The following is a 21,431-nucleotide window of genomic DNA, read 5'->3' on the forward strand; positions in this document are numbered from 1 at the left end:
TAATTGCAGTTATTACCTCTCAAAATGATAAACTTGAGACACTGTGACAAAAAATACTGGAAATGGTAGCATAAAATAGTGGTATTACTTGTACTATAGTAACTGATTTTGTGAAAGAAAAAATATAAGTGTTCTGTTTTAATGGTAAGGTTAAAACATGTTTTAACCTTGCATGTACATAATAAATGCTCCTTGTTATTAACGGTGAAGCTGTTATTATAGTGAGGATGGTAATCTGTCTGGAATTTGAAGCAAAATCATTTTTAAAATGCCTACTTTGCTCTTTTGTGCATTTTTGAAACATCAAATTTGAACCACTTGGACAATGTGCTGAGGTGATCAGAATTATGGCATTGAATAATAAGAAAAATATTTCAGAATGATTAGCTATATATAAGCACAACTTAAGAAATATCACCTAAAAAAAGGAAATAATAATAGATTGGGAAAACATTCACAATCTCAAATGAAAACTAAAATGATATAGTAAAAGAACTAAGAGCTATGGTACCCAGCGGAGAAGAAGGTAGTTTTAAGTTAACAAAAAGCATAAGAAATTTCTACCTTTTACTATAACCTTGGTACTGCAGCTTATGCTGCCAGCAGGATTCTGAGCCTCACAAATGAAGTCCCCACTGTCCTCGGTGCCGAGATTGTTCATCTGTATGACTGCCACTGAGTCAATGAAAGTCATTCTGTATTTCTCACTCGGTGGAAGTTCATGTTCATTTCTGTACCACATTACTCTGATTTCTGGGGATCCAGCTATCTTGCATTCAAGTCGTGCTGAATCACCTGCTTTCACGATTTTAGATGCTTCTAATTTCTTTACAAACTTTGGTGGTTCTAGAGAGTCAAGGAAAGAGGAGATTACGAGGGAATAGAAATGAGTAACAAAAGTTAGGTAACATGTAGGAAACAGATAAACATGAACATTGTCTGGCAAAGACAGTCTACTGTGTTAAAAAGAAGGGTACTTTCTCAATTGGCAAGATACACCATAACAGAGTACAGAAAGAACCAGAACCACGGGTGAAGACAGAAACATAAAACAATCAAGCTTGCACACCTGTCACAAGCAACACTGTAGTACAAGAGTCGCTGCCAACATCATTGGTAACTTGGCAAGTATATTGTCCAGTCTTAGAAGCATCCACTGAGTAGAGATTTAAAAAGCTAGTTGACCCTTCCAAGCCAATAAAACACTTAGGTCCAGAGGTAAGTTCCACATCATCCTTAAACCACTTTATTTTAAATGGTGGTGTTCCTTTTAGTACTGCTTTGAATTCCACTGTCGAATCAGGTATGGCCTGCTGTCGCTCAGGTTTCACTAGGAAGCTTGGTGGTTCTATAGATTTCAAGAGAAATATACTTAATTAAATTCTTTATAGTTGAAATATCTTGACAGTGTTCTGGACATATAAGAAAACATACTAAAAAGAGGTAATCACTGAATATTTCTTGAATTCAGTGGATATATATGTAAAGAAACAAAACTATTGAGATTTTAACTCTAAAAGAATACATTGGTAAGAGTGATCAAATTTTAAAGCATTCACAAAGAAGAACCAAGAAGAAGTAAAGAAATCCTAACCTTTCACAGTTAAGATGCCACTGCATGCATCATCCCCTGCTACATTGGACACTCTGCATGTGTAATTTGCAGTATCTTCTAATTCCAGATTATTAATGTCCAGTGACACGGTGTTCTCATGACATACAAGTCTATATTTTGCACTTGTAGATATTTCTTTTCCATCCTTAAACCACTGAGCACTAATAGGAAGTGAGCCAGAAACCTTGCACTCCATATGAATAGAAGAGCCCAGAACTTTATCCATTTTGGTCAATTTCTTGGTGAATGATGGAGGGATATTTTGATCTGTCCAATGAGAATAGCAAAACATATCTATTAATATGTCGCCATTCACTTACAGAGAACATTTTATACATAGGAGAAGCTGACTGAGGCAAAAGTACAAACCTAGTACTCTCAGGTAGGCATCGCAGCTACTGCTTCCAAAGTCATTTTCCACTTTGAAAGTATACTGACCACTGTCTTGCTTCATTACTGACTGAATCCTAAAACTGGCCACATTGTTTTCCAAACTCATTGAAAAGTATCTACTGGGCACAATTTGTTTCCCATCTTTGAGCCATTTAACTTTGAGTTCTGGTGTTCCAGCCACGACACATTCCAAGGTCACCGGGTCTTTCTCCGTAACATCAACAGATTTTGCCTTTTCTATGATTTGAGCAGGTTCTGCAGTAAGAATTAAAATGTGGATAAATTAAATAGCTAATCCCATTACAAACATGCTGTGCTGACTGAACTGTCTCCATAGACTAACTGTGAAAGAAAACTGCTTACAAACCTTGTACTAGAAGGAAGGCATAACACCTCTCAACACCTGATTCGTTCTTGGCCTGACAGGTGTATCTTCCACTGTGCCCATTATCCACACTTCTGATTTGAAGCGCAGCCACATTGTTCACAAAGGACATATGAACATTATCGTCTTCATCTAGAATCTGATCATCCTTGAGCCAGGTTATCAAAATAGGGGGAGACCCTGCCACAGTACCCTGAAAGGTGGCAGAACTTTTCAAAACAGCAGTGACATTTTCTATCCTCTTAGTGAACGATGGAGGTTCTGTGATTTAATAAGATAGTGTGGGAAAAAAAGTGCATTTTAGTTGAGACCCATAATCATAAAATTAAAAAGAAGTTTTATTTGGCAGCGTGTTTCTTGTGTCTATAACTGACCTTTCAGGGAGACTTTAGTACTGCAAGAGCAGCTGCCTCCTTCATTGGATACAATACACTGGTAATCACCAGTGTCTGAAGGGTCACACCTGGTTATGTGGAGGTTAAACACTGACACTCTGTCAGTCAGTGTATATTTTTTGCTGCTTCGAATTTCCTTGTTATTCTTCAGCCATGTGACTTCAAATGGAGATGTCCCCGTAACTTCACACTCCAGCTCCACGTCACTATCTTTCACTACTTCCACAGGCTTCAACTCCCTGATAAAGGTGGGAGGTTCTAAAGATTCAAAAGGAAGACAGAGATGAGCTTACTCAAGGGAAGACTTGAGGCCTACCAGGCAGCACAGCCAAAATGGAGAGCAGATTCCAATAACGAACCTTTCACTTTTAGTTCAATGCTGCAGCTGGCCGTGCCTGCGTCATTTCGAGCTTCACAGACGTAAGTTCCACTGTTTTCTACCCTGGCACCAGATATATGGAAAGTAGCTAAACCATCAACGAAGGAAATGCCGTGTTTCTCAATGGCTGTTATTTCATTCCCGTCCAGATACCAAGAAACCTGGATTTCAGGAGTGCCTGTTATTTGGCATTCAAATGTTGTTGATTGTCCATTCCTCAACACTACTACTGGACTGGGCTTCTTAATGAATTGAGGAGGTTCTGAACACGGAATTAAAAAAAAAAAAGTGTTGAACATGTAACGCAAAGGCCAATGAGCAAGATTGCTTTCTTAGCTCCTCCCCCCACCCCAAAGAAAATCTAGATAAGCAAGAAAGTGAAGAGATGTAGAGACCAGACCTTTTACAAACAGAGTGGCTTTACTGGTTGCTATGCCAACATCATTGCTTAGCTGGCAAATGTAGGTCCCAGAATCGGCAGCTTTGGCTGAAAAGAGCTCTAGAACAGTGGAGGTGTCATCCTTCCAGACTGAGCGAGCTGCTCCTGAGTGCAACTCTTTGTTATCTTTAAACCACTTTATTGTCATTGGTGCAGTTCCACCCACAAGAGCCTTTAATTGAACTCTCATATTAGGATTAACATCTTGTGACTGTGGCTTTTCCACGAAGTAAGGGGGTTCTGGGTAAAAGACAATGCAAAACGGGGAGAGGAAGATTAATTTTAGACCTGAGCAATAGTTAAGAATTAAGAAATGAAAATGCAGTAAGTTCTTGATAGGTGGAGGTAGAAGTTGCCAACCTTTGACGGTCAAATGGCCGCTGCACTGGTTATGGCCTGCTTTATTGGTGGCAGAACAAGTGTATGTTCCACTGTCTGTACCTTCCAGGTGACTGATTTCCAAGAAGGCAGTATTGTCATGAAAAGAGAATTTGTATTTCTCACTAGCTGAAATTTCTTGGTCATCTTTGAACCATTGGATGCTTATGGGATGTGACCCAGCCACTATACATTCTAAGTCAATGAAAGATCCTTTAATACTGTCCATTTTCTTCAGCTTTTTGGTGAATGAGGGAGGAATGATAAGATCTATCCAACAGAAAGGAAAAATAAATATTAGGTCAATCTATCAATGTATACTTTCTCTAAAATTTTAAGAGATGAAGGAGCATAAATATGCCCAATTCCTCACCATAGAAAAGCAATACTAACCTAATACATTAATGCTAGCCTTGCAGCTACTTCTCCCAACATCATTTTGGACCTCAAAAGTATATTCTCCACTGTCTTTCTTTTCTGTAGAGATAATCTTCAATACGGAGACTGTGTCAGTGACACTGATTTTGTATTTGTGGCCCAGGGTCAGTTCTTGGCCATCTTTAAACCATTTGGCAGTGATCTCCCTAGTTCCTGAAAATTTAACCTGCAAAGTGGCTGGGTCTCCTTGGGTGACATCTATAGACACAGCCTCATCAATGATTGTTGCTGGTTCTGTAGAAAACAAAGGAATACATGTAGGTGGTGAATTGCTCTGCTAAAAGGCTTACATCTTCATTTCTTCCTCAAACCCAAGGAAAACTTTCAGAACCAACCTTTTACTGAGAGTAACGCAGAACATCTTTGTATTCCTGCGTCATTTTTAGCCTGACAGACATATTTCCCATCGTGCTTTACTTCAATGCCATTGAGGTAGAGACTGGCTACATTGTTCTCAAAGGTCATTCTGATATTGTCATCTTCTGTGATTTCCTCATTGTCTTTTAACCAAGTAACTGTGATTGGAACGGAGCCTTTCAGAGTGGCCTGGAAGGCAGCTGTGCCTCCTCGAAGGGAGCTGGTGCTCTCGATCTTCTTTACAAAGGCTGGGGGTTCTAACAGAAGAACAAAATTCTCAATCAAGACCAGTTCTGTAGCAAAACTGGCTTTTTTTTTTTTTTTTTTTAAGAATTGACTGCGGAGTCAACCCATAGTTTGGACCAACACTAACCTCTTAAAGTCACCCTGGCACTGCAGGTGCTGCTCCCCACCTCACTGGTCACCCGACACTGGTACTCGCCAGCATCTGCAGCTACAAATTTGAGGATCTGCAGGCTAACCAACTGATCCTGAATGAAGGTTTTATACTTCCTCCCACTTCGCAGAGTCGTGTTGTCTTTGAACCAAGTGATCTCAAAGGGAGGTGTGCCTGCCACCTCGGCCAGCAACATCACATCATACTCCTTCAGCACTTCAATTGCCTTAAATTCTTTGGTAAAGTAAGGTGGCTCTAGAGTAGAAAAGGATTTATTTCGAGTTAATGGTGGAGGGGTCCATGCTATGGGTCCCAATTTTGGTAAAACAAGGGGCAAGGTAAGCACAAACCTTTCACTATTATAATACCACTGCAGTGGTCACTGCCAGCCTCATTTTGAGCCTCACACATATATTCGCCACTGTCTTCGATGGCAACATCTGTAAGCCTTAGAACTGCAGTGGACTCCACAAAAGATATTTTGTGTTTTCTGCTCTCCTTAATTTCTCTATCATTTACAAACCACGTTATTTTAATTGGAGGGGTGCCAGTTACTGTGCAGGTTAGCTGAGTGGTGTCTCCCTTCTTTAACAGTTGTGATGGTTCTAATTTTTCAACAAACATGGCAGGTCCTGTGAAAGGAAGGAAGTTATTAAGAAATGTGAGAAAGAGGAAAGAGCTTATAATAGCAAAGACAGAAAGATATCAAGAAAATGATGCAAACCTTTTACAAACAAGTTTGCACTGCTCTCCGTGCTTCCGGCGACATTGCTGACTTTACAGGTATAGGTGCCTGAATCAGAGGTTTTTACTGAATAGAGCTCCAGAGAACTTTCTAAAGCTTCTTTGTAAATGTAGCAGTTTCCACCAGAAACCAGCTCTTTGTCACCCTTAAACCACCTGATTGTGAGAGGGGTAGACCCCTGGAATGTGCTCTTCAGACAAACTGCTGAGCCTGGCAGAACATCCTTTGATTCGGGTTTAGTTACAAAACTGGGTGGTTCTGAAGAAGGGGTACAAGAAAGAATTTTAAAGAATTAAGAGGTGTGATTAAGGGAAGAAGCCTTAATTTGAACATAATCTATGGTAAGAATGAAACGCAAAGCCTCCAGCCAACCTTGCACAATCAGGGCTCCGCTGCTGTCTTTGCTTCCCACAGAATTTGTGGCTCGGCAAGTGAAGTTCCCTGCGTCATTCATGTCTACTCTGCTTATCTCCAAAGAGGCCGTGCCTTCCACAAACGCTATTCTGTATTTGTCAGAAGAGGCTATTTCTTTACCATCCTTAAACCAGGACACCCTCATTGGGAGGGAGCCAGCGATTTTGCAGTCCAGCCTGCAGGTACTGCTGACAATGGTATCCACGTTGCGTAATGGTTTGGTGAAAAATGGAGCAATGTCTCGATCTGTTTGTGGCACGAGAAGGGAAAAAAGATCAACGTGGAGAAGTGATCAGTGATTTATTTTTGGTCTTTGTGGGGTTCCAAAGAAATATGTAGCATCCCCCGCATAGTTTCCTAAAATACTAACCTAATACAGTGAAAGTTGTCTCGCAGGAGCTGGTGCCTACTTCGTTGGAAATTTCAAATGTGTATTGACCACTGTCGTGCAGTTCAGCCGAATAAAATTTGAGTTGGGCAACATTGTTTTTAAAGCTTACTCTGTACTTTTTGCTGGCAACCAAAGGTCTCCCATCTTTGTACCATTTGGGCTTTAGTTCTGGGGTGCCTGCGACTGTGTACTCCAGCGTGGCTGGGTCTCCTGCTGTCACCTGGATCAGCTCTGCTCTCTCAATGATTTTGGCAGGCTCTACAATGGTATTAAAGAGTTAGGATTCTAAGTATGCATTAAGGTTTCACTTTAAATGGAAATATGGATTCAAAGTTAAAATATTCCTACACAAACCTTTAACTATTAATTCCCCAACAGATGTTTGACTTCCTGCTTCATTTTCGGCCAGGCATGTGTATTTGCCAGCAAAGCTAATCTGAACATCAGGGATTATCAAGACTGCAACACCACTGGAAAAGCTCATTTTGATTTTTCCATCTTCTTTAATGGCTTCTTGTTCTTTCATCCATGTGACATAAATGGGCTCTGAACCTCTCACAGCAGCTTGTAAGGTGACAGTTTGTCCTGCTAGTGCAGTAAAATCATCTACTTTTTTCACAAAGGTTGGTGGTTCTAGTTAAAGAAGGAAAGCATACAAAACTTAACAATTACCAAACATTTTCAATACCATACATATTTAAGTATTTTATCTAGATTACATGAATCTTGTCCAATACTGATATTACATGGTGTTGGTTTATTTGAAGAAATAACTTGAAGAATTATAATTCCATTCAAGAGACGGAAGCATAGAAGATGCATGGTTATCAGTATAGGTGATAAATTGCTTATTATGTATTTCCCCTTATTATCAGGGACTAAACATCTACAGTTGTGTCAAGGTAAGGTCATTGACTTTGTTCCCCAGTTCCCAGGTCAACTCAAGAGAAATCATATTTTCAAAGGATAGGACATGGAGAGAAAGTACTAGTTTTCCTTCCATGGATTAAGAAAGCTATTTTGGCAATTTATTAAAGAGAAGTCAGCTCCAAGCACTAACCTTTTAATAAGTGTGTTGCACTACAGCCACACTTCCCGACTTCATTAGCAACGACACATTCATATTCACCAACATCTGCACTATTAAAAGAAAAGATCTCCAGAGACACGACAGACTTCTGAGAAAACAACCTGTACTTTTTACTACTTCGAATTTGCTTCTTGTCTTTGAACCAGCTAATTTCAAATGGTCCAGTGCCAGAGATTTCACACTGAAGTAGGGCATTTGTTCCTCTCACTATGTCTGCAGGCTCAAGGGTTTTGATGAAAGAAGGAGGTTCTACAAAAGCATGAAAGCATTTATAAATAATGTGTTACAAACAATTAAAAAGAGGACATTTTCTTAGAAAAACAATGGATTATAACTGAGGAAACAAACCTTTGATAACTATTTCAGTACTGCAGCTGTCACTGCCAACGTCATTCACTGCTTCACATGAGTAATTTCCACTGTCTTCAACTTTTACATCCATAATATCAAGGATTGCTTCCGATTTGGCAAAAGACATTCGGACTGTACTACTTTCATTAAGTTCTTTGTTATTTTTAAACCAAGTAACCTGGATCACAGGTGAGCCTTTCAGCTTACAATGGAGGCGTGCTGATTCACCTGGAAGCATTAAGTAAGAGGGATCCACCTTCTTCACGAAGGATGGCGGCTCTATATGAAGTTTACAAAAAGAGAAAGGAGAAGATAGCTGAAGCCTAAACTCCACAAAAGAAAATCAGACATATGCAACAAAAAGACACAACACACGTAAGATATCTTCACACAATTTCCGAAAAAGCCATGGCGCACCCAATAGCTTTCAATGATTCTAAAACACTTTACTACTCTCTTGATTGAAAAAATAAAAACAAAAAACATAGTTATACTTACACAAAGAGCAATTTTATAAAAGAAGACATTAAATGATTGCCTAGACACTTGAAGTTCTTAGAAGAAAATTTTAAGCAAGTTTTGTTAATGGCAGACAGTTTGAAAAGAATAAACACAAGTGAGTTGTAAAGACTGAAAAAAACAAAACGAAGCCAGGATTTCCCCAAACCAACATGCTTGCTTGAAGAATAAAGTGCCCTGACTGCGTCGTCAACACTTTCTCCACCAAGGCTTCCTTCCAGAGAAGGAAATGAAAAACCCATCCACACATTTCTTACCTCTGATAGTTACTGTTGCTGAAGAGGAGCTGCTTCCAGCCTCATTGGAAGCCGTGCAGACGTAAGTGCCTGAATCTTTTAGTTTGGCCAGAGGTATCTCAAGTGATGCTATTTTATCTTCAAAATAGATCTTATAATCTTTCCCAGGGGGCAGCTTTTGCCCATCTTTATTCCATGTAACTGTGACTTTTCTGTCTTCGTCTACTTGGCACTCCAGGCGTATCTTCTTATTGATCGCGGACTGCACAGGCTCTAATTCTTTAATGAAACGCGGTTTGTCGATTACGATCAACTCAGCTTGGCAGCTGTCGGCTCCAAACTTGTTAGAAGCCTTACAAGAGTAAACTCCTCTATCTTGAGTTGTAAGATTTGAGAGTTCTAAAATGTGTTTGTTTTCTGCATGTGAAATCCTGCGGTTGGGTGAAGGAGATAGAGCAGCCCCATCTTTCTGCCAGATGGTTTCAATCGTGGGGGTCCCCACCACGGTGCAAAGGAACTTGGCTGCCTTACCCACAAAAGTTGTAACGGACTTAGGTCTGGAGTAAAAGGTTGGTGGATATGCCTCTGCAAAAGAAATTATTTCAGCATTACATTTTGTCCCCACCAAAGCTCTTGTTGTAATTATATATTCCAAGACAGGGAAAAGATGAGTTACATCTTTAGACAGACAGAAGACATTATTTAAAACAATGCATTAATAGGAACAAATGATTTGTGAAAGAAAAGGATGAGAGTATTCTTTATAGAGGAGCAAGACGTCACTTTAAATGTCTCTATCACAAGAAAGAACAAAAGTTCCTTTATTTAGGAACACTGACTTACTATTGCTAAAGATTTGTCCGTTTTAGTGACTGAATTATTTGATAAGCAATTCAGCTGATACTTTAATTTTATGAATTAGAAGACTAATAAGAATGATAAAGAAAATGTACTTGACTCTTCTAAAGGCTAGGGGTATTAAGTGATAAGAAGACTGAAGTCGTTTGGCAAAGCCTCTTTAACCCTCGTATCAACCTCCAGCAAATCCTTAACTGGTACGACTTTGAACATAGCCCTTAGGCCATTTCGAACTTGTAAAAATATTTAATACCAGTAATTTCCCGTTTCCATTCTGCATTTTGAAGCAAGCCTTTAAGAACTTCTCCAATTTTTAAAACATCATTTTTATCTTTCCTCTTACTGTTTAAAGCTCATATATCAGTGCCACTACCGAATTAACCTGATCTGGGTAAAGAACATTCCAAAAATGTCACTAAAAATAATGCCAGAAAGTGCAAACCACTGATTGGGTTACTATGGGCCTGGGTTCTGAGGATCTTGGCAGACTTTCTGATATGTAAGGGGACTGCAGAGAAAAGGATGCTACAGGGAACCTTGACTTTTTCAAGTCAAAGAGATGTACTGTACTGTCCTTCCCCTTGATGCTCTCATTGAAAGGGGACACCAAGGACAGTCTCCCTCTGACATCCCTCACATGACTTCTCTCAACAACATGGGTCACAGTTACTCCTAACCCCAAACCACTGTTCACACTCACACGTCCCTTGGGAAGGAGAAATAGAGAGAGACAGAGATGCTTATTTTTTGCTAAGGAGGGAATTCAAGCATGGAACGAGTACCAGCTATTCCAAAATCACCCTGTGTGCCAGTTAGGGAAGTAAGAGTAGGATTATTTGTGTAGTTGCTCTCATTTTTAAATTAGTAATAAAGCCTAGGGCAAGAATCCTATTTTACAGTCCTGGGCTATCTCCCTGTCACACTTTAGGATTTATTTAATTTTTATCTAATACTCTAGCTTTTTTCAGTTTGTAATTCTGTTCTTAATTATTTAACTTTCTAAACTATTAAATAAATTGGGGCATCATTTATTTTTTTTTAGTAGCACCAAAGTGCCCTGAAACGTTTTGTATTAAGGACCAATCCAGTAGTTATCTCACATATTTCACCTAGCTAGTCATTTTTTAAAAAGAAAGAGAACAAAACAAAAACCCCAAATTTTAAAAAAAAAGAAAGAAAAATCAACCAAACACCAAACTTTCAGGAGCCCCTGCTCATTTGATTCCTTAAAATTCTTCTCAAAATAAGTTATTTTTATTTTTTTCTTTAGCTGTTAGAAATGAGACTAGAAATAATGATCTCTTAAACTACTTAAGGAAACCCTGGTGGCATAGTGGTTAAGCGCTATGGCTGCTAACCAAAAAAAAGTCGGCAGTTCGAATCCACCAGGCGCTCCTTGGAAACTCTCTGCAGCAGTTCTACTCTGTCCTACAGGGTCGCTATGAGTCAGAATCGACTCGACAGCAACGGGTTTGGTTTTTTTGGTTTTTATTCAACATAGGCTCTGCAGAACCTAGCCATCATGTTACCATCCTGGTTATTGGTTTCTCCAGTTGGTAGGACAAGTACTTCTTGCACCTGTACAAAAAGCAAAATAGGCAACAAGATGAAATGGGGCAATGACATCTGTGTCAATGTACGGCATTTACCTGTCACAGTTAGTGTGGCTGTACAGCTGACACTGCCATACTCATTGGAAGCTTTGCAGGTGTACTCGCCGCAGTCAACAACCTGGGTTCTCAGGATTTCCAGGCTGGAGACATAATTTGCAGATCGAATAGAACACTTGTCACTCTCGTAAATTTCTCTGCCACCTTTAAACCACTGGAACCGGACCTTGGGGGCACCTTGGATCTCACAGGTGAATTTGGCAAGGTGGCCCAGAGCTACTTCCAGGGGCTCGATTCTCTTCTTGATCACTGGGGCAGCTGGAAAGGGAAGCACAGGCCATTAGCATGCCTCCTTATCAGGCATACCACATTTTTCTTTTTTCTTCTTTTGTTGCTGTTAATAAAGTAAAATAGCTGACACTGGTGAGATGGACTGCAGCCATTTAAGACATGTGACTAGAAAATGAGAAAGACTGCTGAAGGCAAAAGAAGGCAATAAGCAGCTTTCAATATATTCAACCGTTGCTTTGCAGTGAATTGTGAAAAAAAACTATTACAATGTGATGCTACATGCACAACAACGTGATACATTCTTTAAATATACCATGCTGACTAGGAACACTGAAAAAATGTGAGAAAACTGGATACACTAAATAAAGTGATGAAGTGAAACAAAAAAGAAATAGAACAGGACACAGAAAGGGACAACTAATCATGGTTATTTTGAATTCAGGGATGAGACTGGTGATTTAGGGGTGGCTATTAAAAAAAAAAAAGTGTTCACTTACAGATTTTTATTACCTATTATTAAAATATTTTCATGAACTAAGAAGTGTATTTATTTATATTATGAAGCATATGGAAGTATGTTTCATTTTTAGAACAAGGAATAACATAAATATGGTAACAAACTACCCAAAAAGGCAGTAAGGGGAAAAAGGAAGGAAGTTAATAACCATGATTATGTCTTTGATTTCATACTTATTCTAAATAAACTGCATCTGACAGTGGCAGGTAAGTGAAAATTCAGCAGTGAAACCTAAATCATTACAATCCAGTGAATGTTAGGGCTTGATTTGTTTAATCCTTAAAATCCAACCTCTTTTTACTACAGTGAGTTTTGCAGAAGTTGTTGTTTTTCCGTTGTCATTCAAGGCCTCACAGGCATATTCTCCTTGATGTTCTTCTGTATTTACTTTGTCAATTACTAACGTATATGTATTTTGATCTTGTAAACACTTGAACTTTCCATCTGACGGCACCAGTTTACTCTCAAAATACCAGTTCACCTCTTTAGCGTTTGTTATGGAGGAAGTGAGGTATACGGCATCACCTTCCTCAGCAATGGTGTCCTCCAAGGGTGTATATATAACAGGACGATCTTCTGTGACTAGGCTACCTTCAGTTTCCTCTACTTTTGCTCTGTCAACCTCCTCAGTACAACTTTTGGAGGACTTCTCTTCTGCCTGGGATAGTTTTAGAATGTCATCCTGCTTTTCATCAGAGAGAGCAGCTGCAACCACTCCATCACTAAGAGCTGTAGCCACAAATTTGACCTGAGTGTTCACATGCAAATAGCTGACCTCTTCTGCTGAGACAAGATATTTAGATTCAGCTTCTGGTTCAGTGATTACTTCCACCTTCTGTGAATCTGAAGAAGCAACTGTTTCTTCCTGCGAACCTGTTTTGGCTCCTTTCTGAATTCTGGGATCCTCAGCTATTAAGATGTTTTGTTCCTCACATATAATAGAACACAAAGCATCCTTCAGTTCAGTTTTCAGGTTAGCCATTTGAGGGTCAATACCTTCAATAGTGATGGTAAGTTCTTGGGTTACAGATGCCACTGAGGTAATAAGGTAGGTGCACAGGATGCGCTTGGGCTCCTGGGTGAGGCTCACGGCCTTGACCTCCACCTTTTCAATATCTCTTAACCACTCAGAGAAAAGACTTGGCTGCTCACTGGCCACTGCTGCTCGCAGAGCCCTGCGGATCTGAGTTTTCAGGTTCAACCGTTGCTCATCTGGAATATCAGCAAGCAAATTTTCCTTAGAGAGAGTGTCACTTCCCTGTACCTCCTGCACTTCCCTTATCGTCATGGGCTCTCTCTTACACTCGATGGTTTGGCTCAGAGTCATTGCCAAGTTAGCAGAATGTTCTTCCTTGAGCAGCACCTGCTTCTCCTCAAGTGCTAGCGGAAAGCTTAAAGCCTTGCCTTCCTCAAGCTTGGCTGCAAAATCTTGTCCTGCACTTTCTAGCTGATCTGCACTTTCTAACATGAGTCCCTCTTCTACTGTGCATGTGTGTTCTGAAGGGACCTGGGGCTCGTAATTTACCTCAGAGATTGCAACGTCAGGACCCTTGAAAATTTCCATGCACCCCTCAGCTAAGCCCTGAGTCAGGATGACAGCACTGTGTGCCTCTTGCTTTTGAAGAGTTGCTCTCTGCTCGTTGTCCACTGCAGACACTGTCTTTTCTTTTGGTAGAAGTACTTCCTCAGCCACAGTGCTAAAACATGAATCTGTCTGGGGCCCCGCTGAAGACTCTGGATAACTCCTTTCAGGTTCAGCTAATAAAGTTTGCAGAGGCTCAGCTGTTAATGAACTAATTTCTTCCGTGGACATGGCACTTGGAAAGATTTTTTCAGTATCTGATAGAATCACTTGTGATGCAGGCTCTTCAAGCATTAGCATGTCTTCTTTTGGGAGGGTTTCCTGGGACTGGACAGTCTGTAGCTGTAAACTAGGAGATGGTTCCTTTAGAGAATGAATGAGAATTGTACCATCGATGGAAAGTTCACTGGTGCTTTCAGGAGTGGGCATATCCTGCCCCAACATGACTGTGGATTGCAATTGCTGAGTTTCTAAAGTAACTTGACTGCTCAGTTCACTGGTTTTAACTATATGCTCATAAGAAAGCTGCTGCTTTTCTTCTGCAATCAAAGCAGCTTTCAAAATGGTGTCCTTTACAAAAGTTGTAGTTTCCTGTTCTGAGTCAAAGGTCTCAATGGAAAGGTCCTTTAATGATGACTTCTGTGGAAAATCTATTTGAGAAATGCCCTCTTCTACAGTAGCCTCTGGCATGGACTTCACTTTGCAGGGGGAATCAGTCATGTCTGTGCCTTCCAGAGGTACAAGCAACTCTGCTGCACAAGTGGACTCACCCCACACATTCTCTGCTTTACAGACATAGAGGCCACTATCTTCCCTCTGAGGGTCATTGACGATGAACGTCCCGGAGCCATCGGGATTATGAATGATAGTGTAATAAATGTTGGTGCAAAGCTGCTTATTTTCTTTGAACCACGAAATGGTGGGTCCAGGCTCTCCAAGCACCATGTACTCAAAGATGGCAGGGAGCCCTTGAGCACACTGAATTGGTTTTAACTCCTTAAGGAAGTAAGGAGGACAAGGACCTTTAAGCTTTTCCACTGGTTTCTCCACTGCTAATTTTGTTCCTGTCTCCTCATGTCCCTCTCTTTTGGAATTTATTTTTAGATAGGCACTACACACTGCCTTTCCATATTCATTACTAGCAATGCATGTATACTCTCCCTCATCCTCAAACTTGGTGAACAGAATGATCAGGCTATGATCATTACAATCAAAAACAAATTTGTAGTCAGCAGAAGGGGTTAACATTACTCCATTGAAGAACCACTGAACTCTAGGCTTGGGAATGCCAGTGACAGTAACTGACAGTTTAGCCACATCCCCAATGCTTATTTCAGCATTTGAAACTTCTTTGATGAAAGCTGGGACACTGCCTGCCTTTTTGGAACCAAATTTAGTTGAATGAACTGGAGGTTCAGACCAAAGTTCAAGTGTTTCATTGGTATTAGATAACTGAAGGTCAGAGCTATAGATCTGGAGCTCTTCTTCCTCAGCAGACAGAAGAGAATTAGAAAACTCTGTATGGAGAAAAATGATTATTATTTTACTACAAAATTTTATTTAAGAAAAGAAAAAAATATAATTAAACAATTATATATCATTTGTCGGCCTTCTGCTTGATTCCTGAAATTGTTAATTATTCTGAGATTAATGTACCAAAATGCACATTTCTAAAATTTAACCTTAGCTTATTTTAGAAAATTAATTATAGATACTGTACAAACTGCAATTTTTCCACTTCACTTGTGTTAGCATTTATATATTTTAAATATGTGCTTATGGGAGTTCTTCTTTGTGAGGTAATTCCAGGTTTAAAGTTTGAGAAACCACTGGTTAAATGTTTATAATAAAAGAATCCAGAATTATTTCAATCAATTTCTGAAAAGATTCAGAATTATCATATATATTTAGGATTTCCTTGAGTTTGTGATCTTCACTGTCAATTTAAAGACTATTTCAAAATAAAACATCTATTCTCTAGTTATTGCCTCTAAACTGAAGCCATTATTAAAAATAAGGAGCCACAGGAAATGTTTAATTTGGATTTGTAAAGAATCCATTTTCAGTTACCAGAAATGCAGGCATTCTCTTGCCTCTGTAAATTGCCATATTACTTCAAAAAACTCTTACATTAAGGCATATATTAAGTCAAGCTAGAATCAGAAATAAGAGAAAACAACTGCAACATAAAAATTTAATTATACTTTATTGTGCAAAAAAAGACCTATACAGCATTATTGGACAGAAAAACAAAGTAGTGAACAACAGTTACCCTTTAAACAGTAACACAGATGAAACGATGAAAGAGACATGTAAGGGGATATCAAGGAATTAGATTTTTTCACTAAATTATATACAGCAACTGTGTTAACAGTAGTTTTACTACAATATCAAAAAACAGTTTTATTCTTTTTCTAGTTCACTCTACTTGTACACATGGAATAAAGTATAAAGTATAGTCTATCTTAATTTCCTTCTGTCTAGTGTGTAAGAATTAGAAGGCAAGACTCTAGAGTCGGCTGGCTATAAACATACTGGTAAAAGTCATCACACCTGTTGCTATCAAGTTATTTTCCAACTCATAGCAACCCTGTAGGACAGAACAGAACTGCCCCATAGGGTTTCCAAGGCTGTAAACCTTTACGGAAGCAGAGTGACACATCTTTCTCCTGCAGAGCAGCTGGTGGGTTCGAACTATTGACCTTTTGGTTAGCAGCCGAGCGCTTAAACACTGTGCCACCAGGGCTCCAAAAGTTATCTATAGCATGTGAAATATATATTCATTTATTATTTAAATTAATAAGCCCTAAAACCATTGATTAGTTTCACATACTAACTTAACTTTCCATTTGATCAGCGTTACTCATGCCAGCTTTCCTTTCACCTGAACTCCCAAAATATCTGTGAAGGAAATGAATCTGAATATAGCTAAAAAAAATAGCTAAATACCCCTAAAAACCCCACTGCCGTCGAGTCAATTCTGACTCATAGCGACCCTATAGGACAAAGTAGAGCTGCTTCATAGGGTTTCCAAGGAGCATCTGGTGTATTCGAACTGCCAACCTTTTGATTAGCAGTTGAGCTCTTAACCACTGTGCCACCATCGTTTCCAAAAATCCTAACAGCAGCTGAAAATTATTTCTAAACTCTATTATGTATAATAAAATGAATTATTTATTCAGCATCAGAGAAATTAATATTTCAGACTATTCCAGACTTTTAAGTTATGTGCCATTGAGTTAGAAAATAAAAAGTCCCATTTAATTATCTACCACAATTAATAAACAAGCAAAGTGTGGGCAAGACTTGTTTTTCTTTATTCAGTCAGTGTTATTCTGCATATCCTCAAATTCAGTGCATTTGAGATTAACAAAATTCTAATGTGCAAAATCCAACAAAGTCCCCCTTCTTGTTGTGAATAAAAGTAGTCCTTCCACAGCCGTTTCTGAGAATAGGGCATTAAAGCTTTTCTTTCTTCCTTTCTTTTTGTAAGAAACAAGTTTTGAACTGTTGCTATGCTGTATAAAGCTTGAGTAAAGCGTGCTTGTCGTGATTGTCGCGATCTGAATTTCTAATTAAACATCCATTATGTGTCTAAGAATAGAATAAATCCTTAAGTCCCTAAACTAAAATTAGCTTTAATTTCAGGAATTTATGATGTGATATATTATGTCATACCTGTAATTATTTTTACAGCTATTGCCTGCCTAGACAATTGCTTACCAGTTGAAATAGAAATGATTGTCCCATTACAGTGTATCTGTTTTGAGTTGTAGTGTAAATCAAATATGGTTTTTTTTTTCCTTCTTTTTTGGGGAGGGAGAGGGTAAGCCTGACTGTGCTGTCTATAATCTGCACATTCCCCCAATTGCTTAATTTGGAAAGTTGGGGAAAAAGCATTGTGGGAATATCAAATTTATAGATGTAAGAAATATAATAAATTTAATATGATATATGAATTCTTTTGGTTGAAAACTATAATTAATATGTTTAATATGATTATGGCACTAAAATGTTACTCAGTGCAAGTGACAAATATAGCTATTAATTGGAGGGAATTAAGATTCATAATTTCATTACTATATGTATTGTCTTGCAAAACTAAAATTTCCTCAATTATATTTTAAAAAGTTACCACCAGAATGACATAGACTCATAGGGTTGAACGGTCACTTCTGAGGTCTTTTGATCCAAATTCTTCAGTTTCAGGTAAGAAAACTGAATTTCATTATATTTATCACATCTTATGTGAGTAGATTTAGTCCCACGTTGATAGCACAATGCTAATGATTTTGTGAATTTATTATTTTAATTAAAAAAAAAAGTAGAGGCACTTTAGAAAAGTGAAATTTTATTAAATTTGACCTTTTAATTTCTTGTTCATTTTAAAATATTTTAAAAATAAAATTCAGTGAAAATGACAGGAAAGCTTATTATCTTGTTTGTATATAATCTACCGTACAAATTATCCTATTGCCTCAATTCTTAAAAATGTCCCTCTTTTTCCTAATATTAAAGATTCTGAAATTGAAACACAATTTAAAATTTATATATAAATATTAATTTCTTCTTTTCCTCTAGGCTGATTTTAAATTAATGCTACATTTTCCAATTGATGCCATCTCAAAAATTGAGAAAACGAGGTATTTCCAAAGGTGGAAAGATCTTTATTTGCATATTCTGCAAATGACTAGATGACCTCTGTCTACAAAGAGAGCTGCATTGGTCTCTTCAAAATCAGCGAGAGAGAGTTAAAATGCTTCAGAAGAGAGATAATAATGACAATATTTTTAAGAGAGCCAAAATCACTTTACTAAGATTACAATGCAAGACATTCTAGAATTAGTTGCTAATTGGACAAAACTGAAGTTTTTTTGTTTTGTTTGATCTATTCCAAGTTTAAGTAAAAAAGCATGGGTGTGAATGCAAAAGGTTAAAATTCCAAAAGTAGGTCATAATCAGAGATTTTTCTCTTACCAATTTGCGTGGTCATCAGACGCGGTCTTTAATTTTACAACCTACTTTTGCAAATGTAGATTATCTGCTAAATGAAAATGCATTCTGCTTACACGGCTTTGTGAAGGAGGAATGAGAATAGAGTAGCAATGCAACCAATTAGGTAGCCATGGAGATATTTAATCATTCTTGATGATTCACAGGATAATTGACACAAAGTGATGATTCCACAGTTTCAATAACAGAGTATTTACATGTATTACAAAGGTGGTATTTCTACAGAGAAACTATTTCCCCGGTGCCTTCAATGTAATGTATTCAATAGAGTGCAAGTTTATATTAGATCCTTATAATTTGGAAAATATTGAAGCACTCAAGTTAATTCTAGAAGTTACTGAGGCACTAAAACATTGGATGGGAAACTTTGGGTTAGAATGAGTGATGCACAGGTCTCAGCCATTCCTGATTTGTTCGTAGCTACACACCTGTACTCACCTTCATCACTTTTTACTATACTTGTTATGAATAGGTTGTGGAACCCTATGCCACTTTCCTCAGAACTGAACCTTGCTCCTTGAACCAATTTCCCTTCTTTGTACCAGTAAACCGTGGGCCTGGGAGAGCCACGAACTAAACACTGGAAATAGGCTGCAGTTCCCAAAGGTGCATAACAATCAGAAATACCTTTGATAAACCTGGGAGGCCCTTCCACCACCTGAAATTCGAAAAAGCTGTCTGAATATTTGCTCCTTAATACCAATTCTTCCTTCAAACTGCTTAACGTCACTTTACTTTTCTTTGTTATCATAGCAAATATTTCAGAATCTCCCATGGTGAGGAATCCGCGGCAAATAGCCTCTCCTACAGAATTCACAGCTCTGCACCTGTATGTCGCACTGTCCGAAAGACACACGTTTCGAATCCTAAGGGTGTGGCTTCCCTTCTCCTCACTAACCTCATATTTAACGTCATCTGGCTCAATACACGCATATTCTTTATACCATTGGACTTCGGGGGTAGGGCTGCCTATGACGGAACATTGGAACAAAGCATCCGCATTTTCTGGAATTCTAAAATCACAAATAGGCATTATAAAGCGAGGAGGCATTTCAAATACTTCTAAATCAATTTTTAAATCTCTGTCTTCTTCCTTGCTTGAAGCCATGTTTGGATCCACAAAATTCGAAGGAAGAACATCTAGGCTCACAATCATGCTTTTATGATCAGGAGTAAATTCGGGAACTGTGACTATTTTCACTTGCTTCTCAAATTCTTTAACATCTTTTTCACTCAATTCAACTTCCAGGATAATTTCTTGAGGAGAAGGTGTTCTTGACGATGTCGTGTTTTCCAAATCAAACTCCATGACATGCTGATGCGTTACTGGAGGCGGCAGTGCCACTGCTGTTTCTTCCTGGGGTATTATGTCTACGTTTGCAAAGCTCTTTGCCTCCCCAATGATGTTTACCACATGGCACATGTACTCTCCCCTGTCTCCTTCTTGAATGTTAGAAATTTCCAAAGAACACACATTACCCACCCTTTCTATTTTGATCCTTTCATCTGGCTCTAGCAAAGATTTATTTCGATACCATTTCACACCGGGAACTGGAATGCCCTCAACTTCAACAATGAAGCCTAATGTTGTGTTTTCATATATCTTCCTTTTCGTCAGAGGTTCAACAAAAGATGGAGGCATTTCATTGTCTTTTGGTTCAACCGCTTCACTGGGTGTGCCAAATGAATCAGAACGCCATATGTCATAAGCTGAACGTCTCTCCTCCACAGGTGTATGGAAAAGCTCATTTGGTGTACTGTCTTCCCTTTCCATTTTTGATGAGTACGCTTTAAAGTTTCCAGTAGGGCTTAGTCCTCCAGTAGGAATAGAATATCTTTCTGCCTTTTCTCCTCCTGAGGGGGTAGAATCTCTCTCTAGTGTCTCCCCTGGGGGGGTTGCATATCTCTCTAGTGTCTCCCCCGGGGGAGTAGAATATCTCTCTAGTGTCTCCCCTGGAGGGGTAGAGTATCTCTCTAGTGTCTCCCCTGGAGGGGTAGAGTATCTCTCTAGTGTCTCCCCTGGCGGGGTAGAGTATCTCTCTAGTGTCTCCCCTTGGGGGGTAGAATATCTTTCTAGTGTTTCTCCTGGTGGTGTGGAGAATCTTTCTGCTACCTCACCTTCTGAAGGTGTGGAGTATCTTTCAGCAGCTTCCTCTAAAGGTGTTAAATATCTTTCAGTGGTCTCACCTCCTGGATTAGTTGAGGATTGCTTAGTTGTATCTGAAGAAGGAAAATACAAATCAGGTGATCTTGGAGATTCAAAATGTTCAACTGATGATGGTGGAGTATAAAACTGATCTAACTCAGAGATATCTTCACTGCTTGTGCTTCCTACATCAATCGAAATATCGGATTCAGGAGAAATTGGACGACCTAGTGATTCCTGTTGTTGGTTGTAATATTCATACACAGTGGCGAAAGTTACTTCTTCAACCTCCATTGAAGTGATTGATTCAGTCGGAACAAGCTTTGTCTTGTGTTTGGTGTCTTTAGTCACAGGAACCGCGTTCTTTCCAGCAGCAAGTAAGTACTGTGTTAGGGAGGTCTCAGATTCCATTATTTGAGTTGTATGTGCTTCATCCAATTCAGGAAGATTTTCAGAAAAACAAGTTTCTACCTTTTCTTTTTCAATAGTGGA

At 38.8% G+C, this 21,431-nt stretch overlaps 1 protein-coding gene across 1 annotated transcript in view; it reads right to left on the reverse strand.

Annotated features, from left to right (window-relative positions):
• Window positions 1-21,431, reverse strand: part of TTN (titin) — a 275,933-nt gene that overhangs the window by 194,680 nt on the left and 59,822 nt on the right. The window contains exons 45-65 of the mRNA XM_049887553.1: window positions 11,430-11,708; window positions 8,944-9,507; window positions 8,165-8,446; window positions 7,787-8,065; window positions 7,081-7,359; window positions 6,706-6,984; window positions 6,294-6,581; window positions 5,901-6,179; window positions 5,527-5,808; window positions 5,153-5,431; window positions 4,758-5,036; window positions 4,378-4,656; window positions 3,967-4,254; window positions 3,568-3,846; window positions 3,148-3,429; window positions 2,768-3,046; window positions 2,376-2,654; window positions 1,985-2,263; window positions 1,595-1,882; window positions 1,070-1,348; window positions 565-846 (exon numbers count right to left, since the gene is read on the reverse strand). Coding sequence (XP_049743510.1) covers window positions 565-846; window positions 1,070-1,348; window positions 1,595-1,882; window positions 1,985-2,263; window positions 2,376-2,654; window positions 2,768-3,046; window positions 3,148-3,429; window positions 3,568-3,846; window positions 3,967-4,254; window positions 4,378-4,656; window positions 4,758-5,036; window positions 5,153-5,431; window positions 5,527-5,808; window positions 5,901-6,179; window positions 6,294-6,581; window positions 6,706-6,984; window positions 7,081-7,359; window positions 7,787-8,065; window positions 8,165-8,446; window positions 8,944-9,507; window positions 11,430-11,708 — 6,183 coding nt within the window. The remainder of the gene's footprint in view (window positions 1-564; window positions 847-1,069; window positions 1,349-1,594; window positions 1,883-1,984; window positions 2,264-2,375; window positions 2,655-2,767; window positions 3,047-3,147; window positions 3,430-3,567; window positions 3,847-3,966; window positions 4,255-4,377; window positions 4,657-4,757; window positions 5,037-5,152; window positions 5,432-5,526; window positions 5,809-5,900; window positions 6,180-6,293; window positions 6,582-6,705; window positions 6,985-7,080; window positions 7,360-7,786; window positions 8,066-8,164; window positions 8,447-8,943; window positions 9,508-11,429; window positions 11,709-21,431) is intronic.

Source organism: Elephas maximus, chromosome 6, assembly GCF_024166365.1.
Source record: "Elephas maximus indicus isolate mEleMax1 chromosome 6, mEleMax1 primary haplotype, whole genome shotgun sequence".
In the NCBI taxonomy this organism is placed as follows: Eukaryota; Metazoa; Chordata; class Mammalia; order Proboscidea; family Elephantidae; genus Elephas; species Elephas maximus.